This window comes from Thecamonas trahens (genome assembly GCF_000142905.1).
Source record: "Thecamonas trahens ATCC 50062 unplaced genomic scaffold supercont1.11, whole genome shotgun sequence".
In the NCBI taxonomy this organism is placed as follows: Eukaryota; order Apusomonadida; family Apusomonadidae; genus Thecamonas; species Thecamonas trahens.
The window spans coordinates 518,305-534,294 of NW_013657669.1; the positions used below are offsets into that span (position 1 = coordinate 518,305).

The 15,990-nt window shown below is 64.5% G+C and overlaps 7 protein-coding genes across 7 annotated transcripts; 2 read left to right on the forward strand and 5 right to left on the reverse strand.

Moving 5' to 3' along the window:
* Window positions 1-411: 411 nt before the first annotated feature.
* AMSG_03137 (3-deoxy-manno-octulosonate cytidylyltransferase) lies at window positions 412-1,513 on the reverse strand (the record flags this gene model as incomplete). The annotated part of the gene is made up of 1 exon (XM_013905012.1): window positions 412-1,513. One exon carries the CDS (start codon window positions 1,511-1,513, stop codon window positions 521-523), a length of 993 nt encoding a protein of 330 aa, XP_013760466.1. The 3' UTR covers window positions 412-520.
* A 197-nt stretch (window positions 1,514-1,710) lies between these two features.
* Window positions 1,711-2,410, reverse strand: AMSG_03138 (Ca2+-binding EF-Hand superfamily protein). The gene has a single exon (XM_013905013.1). It carries the CDS (start codon window positions 2,255-2,257, stop codon window positions 1,901-1,903), a length of 357 nt encoding a protein of 118 aa, XP_013760467.1. The 5' UTR covers window positions 2,258-2,410; the 3' UTR covers window positions 1,711-1,900.
* A 515-nt stretch (window positions 2,411-2,925) lies between these two features.
* On the forward strand, window positions 2,926-3,864 carry AMSG_03139 (uncharacterized protein; the record flags this gene model as incomplete). Its single annotated transcript, XM_013905014.1, has 1 exon — window positions 2,926-3,864. One exon carries the CDS (start codon window positions 2,926-2,928, stop codon window positions 3,862-3,864), a length of 939 nt encoding a protein of 312 aa, XP_013760468.1.
* Window positions 3,865-3,885: 21 nt separating this feature from the next.
* AMSG_03140 (uncharacterized protein) lies at window positions 3,886-4,715 on the reverse strand (the record flags this gene model as incomplete). The annotated part of the gene is made up of 1 exon (XM_013905015.1): window positions 3,886-4,715. The coding sequence occupies one exon, from the start codon at window positions 4,713-4,715 to the stop codon at window positions 3,921-3,923; it is 795 nt and encodes a 264-aa protein (XP_013760469.1). The 3' UTR covers window positions 3,886-3,920.
* A 1,314-nt stretch (window positions 4,716-6,029) lies between these two features.
* On the forward strand, window positions 6,030-7,947 carry AMSG_03141 (uncharacterized protein). The gene has a single exon (XM_013905016.1). It carries the CDS (start codon window positions 6,037-6,039, stop codon window positions 7,864-7,866), a length of 1,830 nt encoding a protein of 609 aa, XP_013760470.1. The 5' UTR covers window positions 6,030-6,036; the 3' UTR covers window positions 7,867-7,947.
* On the reverse strand, window positions 7,885-9,047 carry AMSG_03142 (uncharacterized protein; the record flags this gene model as incomplete). The annotated part of the gene is made up of 2 exons (XM_013905017.1): window positions 7,885-8,797; window positions 8,983-9,047. The coding sequence occupies 2 exons, from the start codon at window positions 9,045-9,047 to the stop codon at window positions 7,885-7,887; spliced, it is 978 nt and encodes a 325-aa protein (XP_013760471.1).
* A 352-nt stretch (window positions 9,048-9,399) lies between these two features.
* Window positions 9,400-15,860, reverse strand: AMSG_03143 (uncharacterized protein). Its single transcript, XM_013905018.1, has 2 exons — window positions 14,177-15,860; window positions 9,400-13,616 (listed from the first exon to the last, which is right to left on the reverse strand). Exons 1-2 carry the CDS (start codon window positions 15,838-15,840, stop codon window positions 9,428-9,430), a joined length of 5,853 nt encoding a protein of 1,950 aa, XP_013760472.1. The 5' UTR covers window positions 15,841-15,860; the 3' UTR covers window positions 9,400-9,427.
* Between the last annotated feature and the right edge of the window lie 130 nt (window positions 15,861-15,990).

Here is a 15,990-nt window from a genome sequence, read left to right on the forward strand (position 1 = left end):
AAGGGCAAGCGCGAGCACCACAAGGAGAAGGGTGCGCGGTGAGATGGAAATCTTCATTATTGCCTATGGGTATGGGCATTGGCATGGAGGTGGACAAAGCCCAAAAGAATTCAGAAGCCGTTGGCGAAGGAGATGCGGAGTGAGTGGGAGTGCCCGACACCGAAAAAAAAGGGCTAAGAAAAGCGGGCAAGGCGACCAGCTGCAATATGGGAAGGCGAAAAAACGGCCTGGTACAATCAGCTTTCCACCTCCGTTTCCACGGCTAGCCCGCAACGATATGTGTGCAGAAAAGCTCCTCGGAGCGGGGATGCTGCATGTGCTGTGTGGTCTGATGATGAGCAACTTGTATTCGCGTTGGGGGGCCTTGACTGAGGGCCGGAGACGCAGGGCAGGGAGAGGAGGGGAGGGGGGGGAGGGAGGGAAGAACGCACGCGTAATGAAGAGCGAGTCGAATGCCGTTTCTTCCCGCACGCGCCGTTGCAAAGCGTGTGACCTGTTTTTCGTGTGCAAACGCACGAAATCAGGAGGTGATGCTTGCGGGTGCTGGTCCTCCGCTGGTCGCCGGTTGGTTGCGGGACGCGAGCCATGAGCGGGCACGGTGGAGGTCGTCAGGGGTGTCGATGGCGATGGGAGGCCAGGGAAAGAGCGTGTTGGGCGGAGTGGTGGTGACGACGTGGATGTGGAGGCCGAGATAGAGGGCGCGGAGCTGCTCGAGCATCTCGCGCTGCTCGATCCAGGGCCGCGGCGCGGCGACAAAGGCGTCAAGCGCAGGCAGAGTGTAGCCATAGATGCCGAGGTGGGCGAGAAATGGCGGCGGGGAAGGGTGCGAAGCAGTGTCGGCGTGCGGCGCGGCGGCCGGGAGCGCAGCGCGGGAAAAGTATAGCGCACGCGAGGCGTGGTCGACGACGACCGAGACCATGTCAAGATCCGGAGGCGCAATACCATCTGGCAGCTCGACGGCGGCGGTGACAATGTCGGGCGCCGAGGCGTGCGAGTGCGCGGTAGCGGCGGCGGCGGCGCGGAGCTCGGCAGCGAGGGCGTCAATGAGGTGCGGATCGACAAACGGCTCATCGCCCTGCAGGTTGACGACGCCCGCAAGCGAGCGAACCGACGGATGGCGCGAGGCATGGAGCTGGCGTAGGGCGTGATGGACTCGATCCGAGCCCGTGGGCAAGTCAGCCGGGGTGAGGACAGCATGCGCGCCAGCAGCGTCGGCCGCGGCCGCGATGTCGGGCGAGTCGGTTGCCACAATGACGTCGTCGAGCTCACCGGCGTCCATGGCCGCCGAGACAACCGCATCGATGACCGTCCATTTTGTCTCCAGATCAGGCGTCAAATTCGCCAACGGCTTGTTTGGAAGCCGGGTTGAGCCGGCGCGCGCGGGAATGACCGCTACCACTCGAAGAGCTGCCGCCAGAGCCGACGAAGCTGACGACTCGGTTTCGTGCAAGGGTGCGTGCGAGGTTGCGCGCGAGACGGTGGCGGTGGTGAACGCCCGCGCGAGGCTCCGCATCACCGCAGCGGTGTACACGCTCGCGCTTATGTTCATGCTTGCGTGGAAGGCTATGGCAGGGAGGGGGTTGGGTGGGGTTGGGTGGGGGTGGGTGAGGTGCGGCGAGTGGCCGACACACATCCGACGTGGTGGTTCGCGCGGCGAGCAGGCAAGAGGTGCGCACGCGGAAGTGAGTGGGGGAGGAGGGGGGAAGGGGAGGGGGGATCGATAGTTCATTGCGAGCAGGTGCGACAGGCGACAGGCGCAGGCAGGCGAGGGGCAACAAACGAGGGCGGTCCGAGCAGATACGCATTCGTCAGCTCGAGCAGCACCGGGAGGGAGACGGGGGGACAGAGAGCGGGGCATAGGTTGTGGAGTGGTAGGGTGATGGGGTGGTTGGAAGGGTGGTTACAGGTTGAGGTCGTCGTCGGGAAGCATGATGGCGCAGAACTCCGACTCGGAGATCATGCCGTCCTGGTCGCGATCAAACTCATCGATCATGGCCTGCAGCTCCTCGTCGGTCATGTGCTCGCCGAGCTCCTTGGCAATGCGGCGCATGTTCTTGAGCGAGATAAAGCCGGTCTGGTCCTCGTCAAAGAGGCGGAAGGCCTTGCGGATCTCGTCCAGCGGATCGCGCTCAGAGATCTTGACAGCCATGACGCCCTTGAACTCGGAAAAGTCGATGGTCCCGGCCTCGTCTTTGTCCAGGTCCTGCAGAATGCGGAGAACCTCCTCCTTGCGCACATCAAAGCCGAGTGCCCGCATAGCGACCTTGAGCTCGTGGTAGTCGATGCGCCCGTCCTTGTCCGTGTCGAACAGCTCAAAGGCCTCCTTCACCTCCTGCAGCTGTTCGTCATTGAGCTCCGGCCGTCGCCGCCGTGCCTTGCGCGGAGAGAAGCCAAAGTCAGATCGAAGAGACACTACATCATACTCAGATGTGAGAGGGACAGGGGGGACAGAGGGGACAGAGGGGACAGAGGGGGAGGGGGGAAGGAGGAGGGGCGGCTCTGCTGCAGGTCGTTTTTTGGCGCGCACTGGCAGTCGTTGGGGGGGGAGAGGATAGAACAGCGGGGCAAGAGGGGGTACGGTGGGGGGTGGGGTGGGGAGAGGGTGGTTAAGGTTGGGGCGGTGGTACGGGGAGTGGGGGTGGTGCGTACTATGTAGAGAGGTGGGTGGGTGGTAAAGGTGGAGAGGAGGAGGGTGACGGTGGAGTGTGGAAGGTGACGGTGGCGCTGGCGGTGGGTTGGGCGGTGGGTCGGGCGATGGGCCGCGGCGGGGTCCAGGGTGGTCGGCCGGCTCGACGAGTGATGGCCGGCCGACAGCCACTCGGCGGAAGTCCACAGCCACAGCCACCGTCACAGCCACAGCCACAGCCAACTCGTGTTACCCACGCCGCTCTCCTTCCCCCCCCCCCTTCTTCACCGCATGCGACAATGAGCCGGGCCCAGTTCTCTGACAACGAGCTGGACGAGCTGCTGGCAGGTGTTCGCGAGGGGAAGCAGCTGCATGTCGACGTGCTGTCGGCGGCGGCCGGGGCGCTGGAGGCAAAGATGATCGCTGTGGCCAACGTGGTGGACATCGCCCCACCTGTGGCGGTCGTCGGCGATGTACACGGCTCGGTTTCAGCGCTCCGCGAAGTCTTTGCGGTGGCAGGCCCGCTTCCGGATATCTCGTACGTCTTTCTCGGCGCGTACGTCAACCGCGGGCCGGCGTCGGTGGCGGTCATGGCCGAGCTCATCCTCTGTGCGCTCCGATGGCCGGCACGATGTACGCTCCTGCGGTCTGGCCATGAGACCCGGGCTGCGGCTGAGCTGTACGGCCTGCGCGACGAGTGCATGGACCTCTACGGCGACGAGGGGCCGTATGAGGCTCTGCTCGGCGTGTTTAACGTTCTGCCCATCGCCGCCACCCTCGGCTCGGTCCTCGTCCTCCACGGTGGCCTCTCGCCATCGATCGAGTCGCTGGACCAGCTCGCGGCGCTCGACCGATTTATGGAGATTCCACCCGAGGGCGCCCTCACCGACCTCATGTGGTCGATGCCGGCGAGCCGGGAGCCGAGCGACGCCGCGTTCTCGCTCTCGCCGCGCGGGCTCGGATACACCTACTCAGAGGCTGCGCTCGACACGTTCCTGGCGGCAAACAGCCTCACGACGGTCATCACCGGCAACTCACTTGTCCACCTCGGCTTTGCCGAGATCTTCCCCTCCAAGCTCTACACCGTCTGGTCGGTGCCCAACTACCTCGGCAGGTGTGGCAACCTTGGCGCCGTGGTCCACGTCCTTGCACCGGGCGCCTTTGTGCCCATCGCCTTTCCGGCGCCGTCGCACCATGAGCCGTGGCCTGTCGCGCGCGACCTACACATCTTTGAGTGAGCCCTTCACGGCACAGAGTGGCCGCGCCCTCGTTTACACGACCGTATCCTGGCCGGCTACAACTCGCCAATCCGCTCGCCGTCCTCTGTAAAGTGGTTCTGGTACCATGCCGCTGTGTAGCGCGCCTGCGAGGCGCCGAGCGCATCTTCAAAGCCTGCCACAAACTTGGTGCAGCCCGCGATGCGGCCACGGGTCGGTGCCGGCGGGCGCGGTGCGTCGTCGATGTGGTCATCGCCGTCGGGCAGGCCACGAGCCCGGCGCTCGGCCTTGAGCTTCTCGATCAGTGCATGCCGCTCGGCACGCTCACGCGCCCGCTTCGCCGCCACCGCCTCGCGCTTGACCTCGGCCGGGCTCTTCGCCTGCGTCGCCGAGTGCGAGTGGTCAAACTGCCAGCGGGCGTACTCGGCCGTGGCGATGGATACCGTGTCGCGAAGGCCCGGTTTGAACCCGGTGTAGCCCTCCACCCGGCCCTCTAGATGCCGCAGGACCCGCAGCCGCGCGGCCTCGGCAGCCTCGTCACTTGTAGCCGTCTCGCCCCTGCCTTTGACCTTGCCCAGCGGGCCAAAGTGCATCTGCTCCAGATTGGTGTACGGCCGGACGGCAAGCTCGGTGGCCCTCGACGCCCGTGCAGCATTGGCATACGCCACGGTCGCCGTGTTCACCCCCTCTTCAGCAGGATCAGCAAGATCCAACGCAGCGTGGACGGGATGCCGATACAGCGCCGTCGCCGTCATCAGCTGCGCCTCGTGCTCGGCCTCGGACAGCGTGGCGTATGGCCGGTATGCAGTCGATGTATCGTCGCCATTGCCCCCAGCCTCCTCAACAACTCCCTCCCCAAGTGTCAGCGGCATGCCTCTCTACACAACTGGGTGGCACACACAGAGTGAGTGCGGTGTGCTGGCGTGTCCGCGGTGGCTAACGGCCGCTGGCCGATAGCCCGACCAACCGCCACTCCGCGAGCCTCATCGTCAACCAGCCAGCCAGCCCAATCGCCAGTCAGTATGTCAGCACGACTGAATGACGCTCAGCTAAAATGGGTGTCCTTTCCTGTGCGCGATCGCTGTTTCGGTGTGTGGATCGCCGGAAACATCGTGGCCGGGACGGCTCCGTCTGCTCCCTCCCGCAGCTACTCCCTCCCGCAGCTACGAAATCGAGCTGCTCGGACTCGTGTCGCCCGTCCTACAGCAAGCTACACAAGCGATCGAGTCACATTGTCTTCTTGCGACTCTTACTTTCGGGCGATGATGGTGCAGCGTGGAAAGGTCGCCCTGTGTTTACTATGTCACCGCATCTGCATGGACGATTTGTGCACGCTTGATCACCGAACATGCAGCTCAGTTGCGGATCAGTTCCGACCAGGGGCGATGGCTTGTTTAGAGCTGCCAAATCCATGCCATCACGCGTAAAGATAAACTAATGGGGTGCAGACTGGATACTAGCTGGAATCAGGCTCGTGAATGAGCGCATCGAGCGCGCATAGCAGTGTCGGAGAGCGGACGCGATCGATCGCGATCGCGACCCTTTGTCGAGCATCTTGTTCGAGCCCGCATGCGCTAGTGGCTTTGATCGCGACTCTGTGCAGCTCGCCTCTGCTGCCTACATGCTTTACCACTCGTTCCCACTGTTTAATATCCCCCTATCAGGTCCATGGCTGCGACGATGGATCCGACGATGGATCCTTCGAGCTGGGACGATAACATCTCGAGTGATTAGTCGATGTAAGCAAGGCACGCGCGTGCGCACGCGTGCAGTTCTTTTGGCAGCCTCCTGCCAGCACCTACTCTGGGCACTACTGTACCCACCCACCGCCAATCACTGCCTTACCTCCACCTCTACTCCAGTAGTACACCTTGTACTATCCTGTACCCAAGAAGCGACCTTCTGCATCCCCCGATATCGCCATCCCCCGCCTCTACACGACCCAGCCGTCGTTGACCTCCCCCTCCTCCCCTCCCCCTTCCCCCTCCGCCCCTCCCCCCTTTCGCGCTCCTCCCTTCCATCACCTCCCATCCCCTACACCATCCCCCCCCCCCCCCCTCCCCCCCTCCCCCCCTCCTCATACCCGCAACTCCTCCCAACCTCGAGATCAAGCCCATCCCCCACCCCCCCTAGCACTTGCAACGATCCAGCCACACCCCTCCACCTTGTCACGCAGACACCTCTCCCATTCCCATGCTCACACTCCCTAAAGCGAGCAAGAGGCCACAGGGATGGGCAAGTGGTGACGAGTCGTACGAGTACGAGTCGGACAATGTCGGTGGAGGTGGTAGCTCAAACTCGGCTTCGGCTTCGGCTTCGGCTTCGGCTTCGGCCTCGTCTTGGTCAAACGTCTCGGCTCCAGTCTCTCGGCCAGATGATGGTGGTGGTGGTGGTGGCTCTGCTGGCCCGGGTACTCTGGTCAGAGCGGAAACATCATCAACATTGATCAATGAGTGGCAGCAGAGCAGCCAGCCGTCATCGTCACAGCCGATGGCCCGTGCTGGCGCGCGGAGTGTGGCTCGGCGGAGGATGGCCAAGGCCAAGGGAAAGGAGGCCCGATCCATTTCATCCGAGTTGGATGCAGACTCGTTGGACGACGAGCTCGAACGTCGTAAGGCGTTCAATCTGGCGAGATTTGAATCGCTGATGGGCGAGAGGAGAAGGAGGGACTCGGGCACGTGGATTCTCGACTCGGACTCGGATTGGGGCTCGTCGTTTGGGGACGACGAGGACGAGGCTGCCGAGCTTGAGGCCGAGATGATGCGAAGGCTGGAGCCTGGCGGTGCGGCGTCGCCGAGCATGCTTGCAACCTCGCCGGCCGCCTTTGCGCTCCGCCGCAACCGTCGCGGCTCGGTCGACTCGCTCTCGGGCTGGCTCGATGGCCCGGGCGATGAGAAGACCGTCCTGCTGGGCGATGTTGGGCCCGGGCCGGCAGCGGCGGTGGCAGCGGAATCTGCGGAGCAGGGCATGGGCGGCAAGGCCAGCGAGACCAGCGACAGCGGAAGCTCCAAGGGCAAGGGCAAGGGCAAGGGCAAGGGCAAGGGCAAGGGCAAGGGCAAGAAGAAGCGCAAGAGCGGTATGTTCCGCGGTATGCGCAAGTCGCGGTCGCAGGCGATGAACCCGGCGGCGATTCGGGCCATGATGGAAGCCGAGGCTATGGACCCGCTGTCGGGCCTCGAGTCGGACGACCAGCCGCCGCGGTACGAGGACATCGGGGAGTCGGGCGTCGACGGCAGTGCCGGAGCGTCGGACGGGCGGCGCGGGCTGTCAAAGGCTGTCTCGTCGCGGAATGTGCTCGCGGGTGCGGGTAAGGGCGGACTTGGGGCGGCACTCCCGCCGCATCTGCGCCCACGGATGCGGAGCCGGCGCAAGTCGATTGTGCCCGCCTTTGCCTGGGTCCCGTGTAAGGAGCTTCTGGCATCGGGCGTCGAGCGCGACGTGGAGATTGAGTTTGACGAGATCTCGGTCATGGTGTACTCGCGCGACCCCAATTTTGTGGAGGCGCGCCGGCTTTTGCAGATGCACAAGTACCGACAGATCACGTGCTTCCTCATCAACGAGTCCAAGAAGCAGTTTATGTATCTCGTCCGCAAAAAGTCTGGCCGCGAGACCATGTACACCTATGTCACTGCCCAGGCCAAACGGCTGCACACCCAGGCCATGGCCAAGGTCGAGGAGATTGCAGGCATCATCCTTGCGGCGCGCAAGGCCAAGAAGAAGAAGGCCAAGGCCAAGGCCAAGGCTGAGCGCGTTGCTGCGCGGGCCGCCGCCGCCGCTCGGGCCGCGGCTTCGCGGCCCGAGCCGATCCGGCCGAAGGGAGGCGTGCCTCCGTCGCCGAGCGGGCGGCGCCGCAAGCGCCGCTCGCACAAGCACCGCTCGCCCAAGCGCTCGGTCTCATCGGGCGGGACGCCAACGCCGATGCCCGAGCTCGGCGTGACGCCCAAGCTCCAGCCGCCGCCGTCGCCGAGTGGGCGGCGGGTCAAGGTTAAGAAGCGCAAGCGGAAGGCCAAGAACCAGAGCTGAGGCTGAGGGGAAGACGTGCTAGCAGAGCGTGCGCGCCGGGCCGCGTGCCGGTGCCGGGCGATAAAAGCGGAAGGTGTGCGAGGCGCTATCGACGCCGATGTACTCGACAGGCTCGCCCGAGGCACCGGGTGCGGCACGCGGGACGACCGCGTGGGCGGCGACCGCGGCCGGGTCAGGCTTGCCAAACTTGACGTCGGGCGCCTCGTAGTACTGCATCATGAGGCGCGATGACCACCGCTGCTGCCGCATGCCGACCGGCGGCGTCGGCGCCCAGCCGGTCGGGGTGTGTGGCGGCTGGGTGTAGCCGACCTCGTTGACCGGGTCGTCGTACTCGTACGCAGCTCGCCGTGGGACGGGACCGGGCGAGGCCGAGACACCCGAGTAGCCTGGCGAGATGACTCGGAGCTCGTCACCGACCGGTATGGTCTCGTCGAGCTCGCCCAGCGTCCGTCCAGAGGCGGTCGAGAGCGGGCGCAGCGTGTCGTGCGAGCTCGCGCGGGCACCGCGGTGTGGCGATACCGCCACACCGCTGTAATCGTGCGGTTGGTAGCCGGGCGACCCGGTGTAGCGGGTGAACGACGAGGTTCCAGGAGTCGAGCGCGCGGAACGTGGCGTCGGGCGTGGCCGTGCGCGCCCGGCCTGCGCTGTCGCTGGGCGGCGGCGGCGCGGCTGCACCTCTAGCGGAGTCTTCAGCCGCGACTCGAGCGCCTGCCACGCCTGCCGTGACTCCTCCGACGTCACCCGTAGCCGGCGCGCAGGCGCAGTCGCCGGCCGGCGCGCCGACCATCGTGACGGCCGGCTTGTCGCCGCCGTCTGTGGGCGGCTGATGGCCGTAGCCACCGGCTCTTCCTCGGGAGCCGGGTGCACACTCGAGCTGCGCAGCGGGCGGCTGTAGTTGCTGCGTGCGGACGCCGGGTCGTACACCTTTGCCCTGTGCCCATCCGTTGAGTGAGTATGGAGTGCGTGTGTGATGGGTGTGATGAGGGTGATGGGTGTGATGAGGGTGATGGGCGTGATGGGTGTGGCGATGACGATGATGATGATGATGCCTACCACCACCACCACCACCATACCTCCTCCCCCCCCCCCTCCCTCTTCCCCTCCCCTTCCACTTACTCCTGATACGGGGTCAGCCGTGGCTCCGCCAGCCGACCTGTCGAGGTGGGGCTGGGAATGCTCATAGCCGCAGACCTTCCCTTCTCTGCCTCTCTGCCTCTCTACCTCTAGCTGCAATCTATGTAGTTGGACCAGGTACTCCCTTCCAGGACACGACTTGTGCTGCTGTGCGTGAGGTGTGTCTGTGGCCGTGTCTCTCGCCATGGTTGAAGTTGTGCGGGAAAGTGGGGAAAGGGGGGGGGGGGGGGGAGGGGGAAGGTCCCTGGTCTGCTGACCTGCGTGTCCGTCCTTGGAAGACTGCTGCTGGCATGGGACATGACATGACATGACATGGCACATGATCGTGAGATGAAGGGAATCAATGATGGTCCATTATCGGCGTGGCAATCATGATGGATACCTGTAGCTGCATGTGGGTATGTGTGTTGCCTGATGTTCATTCACATTACAGATCGTCAAGCATGTGCAGGCGGTCAACACGGGGCATCGACCGCGAGTGCTGTTGCTCAAGTCGACAGCTGAACCCATGTCCACTGGTCGACGACGATGAGTCAAAGTCGTCGTCGACCACCACTCGCGATCGTGATCGTGATCGCGTCCGCGTATCCGACCGCCGCACCCGGCCCGGGCCCGAGGCCGCCAGCGCCACGCTGACTAGATTGTCGGCCGCTTGCGGCTGCAGCGACGCTGATCGCCGCGGCTGGCCTCGCCGGGCCGGCCGTGAGCTCTGCGATATTGACCGCGCCGGTGAGGCAGAGACCTCCCGCGACTGCGGCGTTGACCCGCGGCTCCGGCTCAACTCCCGAACCGACCGCGACTGTGACGACATCCGCGACTCGGGCGCACGCCCGCCGCCGCTACCGCCGTCGCCGCCGTCATCAGCCACACCGCGACTGGCGCTCCTGGTCCGGGTCTTCGGGCTTCCTGCACTCTCGTCGCGCGCGCTGCCCGGCTTGTCCCAGGCACTGCGGCCTCGGCCAGGGCCATCGTCCCCACCTCCCACATGCGGCGTCGTGGGCAGCACCGCAACGTGCGGCGCCTCGCGATCGTCGTCGTCGCCAAATATAGGCACCACATCGGCGCGCAGCTCGGCTGCATACTGCACCAGCACCACCCGCCGCAGCCGTTCCAGCTCGACCGCCACATCCGCCACATCCTTGTCCTCGTCCAGCACCCTGGCCTTGCTCTTGCCCTTTGCCTTTGCCTTTGCCTTTGCCTTTGCCTTTGCCTTCGTCTTTGCCTTGGCTTTTCCCTTTCCCTTGCCCTTGGCCTTCGTCTTTCCCTTGCCCACGACGTGGCCATTGCTTTCGCCAAACAGGCTTTCGTGCTGCTCAGAGTACTCGTACCCATACCCATACCCATACCCATCGCCATATCCTCCGTATTCGCCAGCATCGTACTCGTCGTACGAGTCGCCCAGCGCTGAAGACTGGCTAGCGCCCCGATGGCCATCCATGTCTGCGACGTTCGACAACCGCACGGCATGTCCAGTGGCGCCCGATGCATCTGACCACGAGTCCGATCCACTCGCTCTATCCGAGTCACGAGCGCCCAACCCGCCTCGCGGTGACTTGGACACTCGAGCGCTCGAACCACCTAGCGGCGGCTCGATGTTCCACAGAATCTGCTTGCGGAGATCGGTCATGTCGCGCGCACGCGGCTTGGCGCTCCAGTCTACCGACGAGCTCGCTCGCACGATCGACGGCGTGTTGGCGAGGATTGGTGCCGGCCGCGCCACACCCTCGCGCGCTTCGTCCGATAGGTACGGCAGGAAAGCCACAAGCACATACTCGCCCGACGCTGCGATCTCGACGTCGCCTGAAAACACATCCGAGTACCCAGGCGCCACATCCTCGTTAAGCGACGGCGCGTGGAGGCCGTCGGCCGGGATGGTCTCGCCGGGGCCGTCTGAGAGCGACTCGCGCGCGAGCAGCGTCAGCACGTTGCGGTCAAGGTAGTGGACAGCCACGTATGCTGCGCCGAGAACAACCGCCCGGAACGTGACCAACGAGCCAGTGTCGAGTATCGCCGTGATCGGCGTCACCACCACCGCGCCGTGGCCAGTCAGGGCGTCGACGTCGATGATGTCTTGGCGCGGATGCGCCGCCACGTCGGCGTCAGCATCGGCTGTCACCGTCGAGCGGTAGTCGAGCAGCGCTCGCCGCGGGTGCCACACGTCGTTACCATCCTGGTTGGCGTCGCGCCCGCACCGACCCCAACACCACCCCGTAGAGGGCACAATCGGCGCGCCGCCTGAGACTACCATGACGTACCGACCTGACTTGTAGAAGAGCACGTCGAGATGAACAGTGTGGTACTCGGGATTGTGCTGGACGACCAGGCTCATGTCGAGCGCGCGCTCGTCGCGCGCCTCTCCACTGTTCGCCAGCTGCGTCGTCGTCAGCGAGACCGCCGTCGGCCCGTGGCTTGTGGCGCGGGTCTCGGATCGGATCCGCGCGTCGACCGTCGCCGCCTCCTCATTCCCGTATTGCAGAACAAGCGAGAGCCGCCCGTCGCTCGTTGTCGAGTACTGCAGCTGCGAGACAATGCGAAAGTGCGAGGTGAAAAAGTGTGAGAAGACATGGACGTTGTCGGTCGCGTACCCGCCCACAATGCCGGCGAGCTGCATGTTGCGGATGTGCACAATCTCGACCGCAACAGCCACCAGAATGATGGCGGAGAAGACACCTACCAGGCCGATGACAAGCAGCGCCGTCCAAAACTGCATCGCCTCGAGCAGTGCGCTCTCGCCCTTTCGCGCATTAACGCGGTACAGCACCACGCCGAGCGAGAGAATGAGCGACGACGCTGAGAGTGATATGAGCTCCAGCCGGTTCGTGGCTCGCTCGATGTATGGCTGGCTGCCGAGTTGAAAGCCGAGGGCAGTGACCATGACCGCCGCAATGAGGATGATCTGCAAGTCAACTTGCCCCGCCAACAACTTGCCGCCGACCACTCCGATCTTGCGCGCCAAAATGACCAGTTCCCACAAGTAGTGCTCCGACCGGTAACGTCGGTACAGGAGGCCGCAGATAGCAATCGCTGACGGGTGGTGCAGCCGCTCGCGCTGGACAAGGAGAACGGCCGCAAAGGCAGCAGGAATGCCGATGCCGTAAAACGCGAGACCGATGACCGAAGCGTTGCGGAGCCAGGTCCATTGCGCCGACGCTGTTGTGCACGGAATGAGCGGCGCGGCGCGCATGGTCCTTGCCGAGCCCGCGCCCGCGCCATCCGGCCGTGCGCAGTCAAAGACCTCGAGCATGGTCACCAGCAGCATGATGTACACAATGGAAAAGAGCGAGAGACAGGCGTTGATGCACGCACGGCGGTACTTGGCGTTGTTGATGAGGGCAAGGACCGTCGACGGCGTAGACGCCGATGACACTTGGATCACGTCGTGCGCGAGGAGTGAGGTGCCGGCATCGCCGCGCGCCTTGGCCGCCCGCTTCCGCTGTATCCGCGCCCGGCACGCGAGGAGCAGGCCGTGGATGAGGATGCAGATGTAAATGAGGAGAAACATGGCGACAAAAGCGAGCGGAAAGAGCAGCTTGAGCAGCCACTTGGTTTCGTACGACATGCCACCTGACGAGGTGCAGTCGAGCGAGACCACGTCGAGGTTGAAGTAAAACACCGAGAGCCGCTCAAAGAGCGAGCGGACCGACGATGGCCACCCGAGATCAAAGGTGATGAGGACAGCGGTGACTTGGAAAAAGTTGAACGCAATCGAGATCGAGGTAAAGTACAACTTGCCCGACTTGGCTGTCCGGACAAGGACGAGGCAGACAACCAGAACAGCGACGACCAGGCCGGCGATGACAAAGCCCGAGTAGTTGGGGCACTGAGAACAAACGCCATTGTTGCTGGGAGAGTAAAAGCCTGGCGCGCACGACTCGCACAGGCTCCCGACATACGCTGGCTTGCTCGTTGCCGCACCGCACGGCCCGCAGAGCTCGCCGAGACAGCAGGCGGCGGCGACCTGGCACGCTACATACGCGCCGGTCGCCGGATCGGTGCGAAAGCCTGGTGCCGAGACGCAGCGGTCTGCAATCGGCTGGCTACCGGCGCCACCAGCGGCGCACGCTTTGCACGACAGCGATCCGGTGACATTGGTGAACGCGTCGGCCGGGCACGGCTGGCACTCGCCGCCGTCAACTGGATTGAAGGTGCCGACCGGGCATGGCTCGCACGAGGTAAAGTCGGGAGACGAAGAGGTGGCAGGCGGGCACGCGATACAGCCCGACGCGCCGGATGACGGCTGGTAGGTGCCGATCGGACAGCGCGAGCAGCTTGGGGCGCCTTCGCTACCCTCAAAGAAACCCGGCTTGCAACTCTCGCACGCTCTGGCGCCCGAAGCAGGCTGCGCCGTCCCGATCGGACAGAGGGTACACCCGGGCGCACCATCAGTTGTGGAAAACGAGCCCGGGAGGCACGGCGAGCACACCAGGGCGCCATCATTGGGCGCAAAGGTGCCTGCTGAGCAGGGAGTGCAAAAGGTGGCCTCAGGAGCAGCGCTTGCTGAGCCGCGCGGACACGGATCGCAGACAGATGCGTTTCCGGCCGGCGCGTATGTGCCCGGGAGGCACGGCACGCACGCCAATGAGCCGAGATTGGGGGCTGCAAAGCCGGGCGTGCAGCTCGAGCACCGCTGTTGGCCGGATTGATCGGTGGCGGTGCCTTTTGGGCACGGCTTGCACGGAGCGATAGAGCCGGCAACAGGCGCATGAGTGCCTGGAGGACAATCTGGACAGAAGGAAGCACCGACAGGCGTTGCTGTGCCTGGGTCACATATCAACGGCGATGTCACATTGTATCCGCATGCATATCCCGGAGGACAAGGTTGGCAGCTCGAAGTGGTGGCATCAAAGAACGAGCCAGGCAAGCACACTGGGAAGGCGAGGCAGAGTCGGAGCGTTGGGCCTACTGCCACAAGAACGACCAGAGCAAGCCAAGCTCGAGACAACAGTGCTACTCCCTGCATATACACTGTTCGAGAGGTGCAAGCGGTAGGAGGTGAGGGCCGTGAGGTGCGAGTGCCGATCCGCTCTCGCTCTCTCGGTGCGGCTTGGCGGCTCTTGCGACGGTGTTCGCCGCCGAGTTGAGTGGCTTGGGCATTGTCTGTTCGTTTGTTGTTGTCATGGCGGAACAAATCCAGCACGCCCGCCCGCCCGCCTCTTGGATGTCTCTTCCTGCTTACAGACTCGGCAAGAGCTGGGTGAGGGCAGCGTCAAGCAGGATGCCGCCATGGGCGAGGCGCGGCTCGGCGGCGGCGGCGGTGAGGAGCTCGTTGGCGCCGGCTTGAGTGAGTGCGTTGGACATGAGATCGAGCGAGGTGAGCGAGTGGGCGCGGGCGAGCGCCGGGAGGAGGTGGGCGACGGCGGCGTCGTCGACGGCGTTACCGTTGAGGCGGAGGGCACGGAGGGGAATGCTGCCATCGCGGGCAAAAAGGGCGGACGACGCGAGCGCGTCGATACCGGGCGAGCCGATGTCGCAAGCGCCGAGGTCAAGGAGGGCTAAGATCGACCGAGTCTCCGGCAGCGAGAGCGCGGCGGCGAGAGCGGCGGCGCCACGGTTGCCGATGTCCTCGTTGGCGTAGGCTGTAATGGCGGTGAGAGTGTGAGAGCCGCAGATGAGCGCACCGAGCGCGGCGGCGCCATCGACCCCACAGGCAACGCAGTTGAGGTTGAGCGAGACAAGGTTGGGCAGCGCAGCCGGTGCTTGCGGCGAAGCAAGGGCATCGACAATGGCGGAGACGCCCGAGTCGCCGAGCTCGTTCATCTCAAACGAAAGATGGGTGAGCGATGGCATGATGACGCCCGAGGTGAGCGCGGTGCCGATGCGTGCGGCGTCGTCAGCGGAGAGTTGGGTGTCAAAGAGCACGAGGCGGGTGAGCGCGGCTTGGACCGGAGGGCGGGCCAGAAAAGCCGAGAGCGTCGGCAGCCACAACGCCGGGGTAGCCAAGTCATCATCGTCGTCGTTGTCCACGTTGCCGGGCCGGAGAGTGACGGCGGCGGCGTTCGAGGTGACGGCAACAAGCGCGTCGGCGATGCGGTGCGGGGCAACGAGTGCGCGCGGCGGGAGGGCAAGAGACGCCCGTGGATCGAGCGCGTCCTCCTCAAGTAACAACGCGAGGTTGTCGAGGCCGTAGTCCGCAGCGTCGTAGTACTCGTCGTACACGCCGTATAGAGTGAGCAGGCGTGGGAGGACGGGGTGGCCTTCCACCATGGAGTGAAGCCACTTGAGCGCGCCACCGGATCCGATCGAGTCAGACGGGGAGTCAGGAGCGACGAGCGAGCCGTCCATCAGCGGATCAGCGTCGGGCGCCGCTAGCGCATCGTCGTCAAGAAGAACAACCTGGACAAGCGGGCAGTTGCTCGCTACCTCATAGAGTACCTGGGCCGAGACAAGAGTAGCACGCAGATCAAGCGCCACCACGTCGGCTCCAATCCGGTCCAGCATAGCCCCGACATCGCCGTCAGCCAGATCAGTACATCCCCGGAGCACGAGCCATCCATCGGAACTGACCCGAGCTGCAGCCGCCACCTGGTCGGCGGGCGTGCCCGGGGGCGCCACCGGCTCGAGCCCGTTTGCCCATCGAATCCACAACGGGAGCGGATCAGTGTGTGAGCTCGGCTTCTGCTCTGGGCTCTGGCCTCGTGTCTTGGTTGACAACGTTGCTGGTGACCGTGCCGGCTCCTTTGGCGACTTTGATCGCGACTTGCCCGCCTTGGACGACTTGCGCGCCGGCGTGGAGTGCCTCGGCTCACTTCCAGCCCCTGCCGACTCTTGCTCTCGCCCGCCTGCCTTGGTCCTGCGCAGCGGTGGGTCATCCGGAGATGGTGATGACGCACCACAACCCATTTGTAGCGTGAGTGGTTTGTTGGGAGACGTGTATGTGGTCTTGGGCATTGTGCCGTGTCGACAGCCTGTCCGTTGCCGCAGTTTGGCAGAGCTTGGCGATGCCTGCCGCTGCCTCTCTTTAGGCCAACTAAGGCCAAGCAAGGGAGATGA

Excerpts from the sequence above, each read along its gene's own strand:
- AMSG_03143 (XM_013905018.1), bottom strand. The coding sequence starts at position 15,840 with ATGGGTTGTGGTGCGTCATCACCATCTCCGGATGACCCACCGCTGCGC. Across the intron at positions 13,617-14,176 it reads ACCCAGCTCTTGCCGAGTCT|CTGCACGCCCGGCTTTGCAG; the intron begins GTAAGCAGGAAG and ends GCGGTGCTCGAG.
- AMSG_03138 (XM_013905013.1), bottom strand. The coding sequence starts at position 2,257 with ATGCGGGCACTCGGCTTTGATGTGCGCAAGGAGGAGGTTCTCCGCATT.
- AMSG_03141 (XM_013905016.1), top strand. The coding sequence starts at position 6,037 with ATGCTCACACTCCCTAAAGCGAGCAAGAGGCCACAGGGATGGGCAAGT.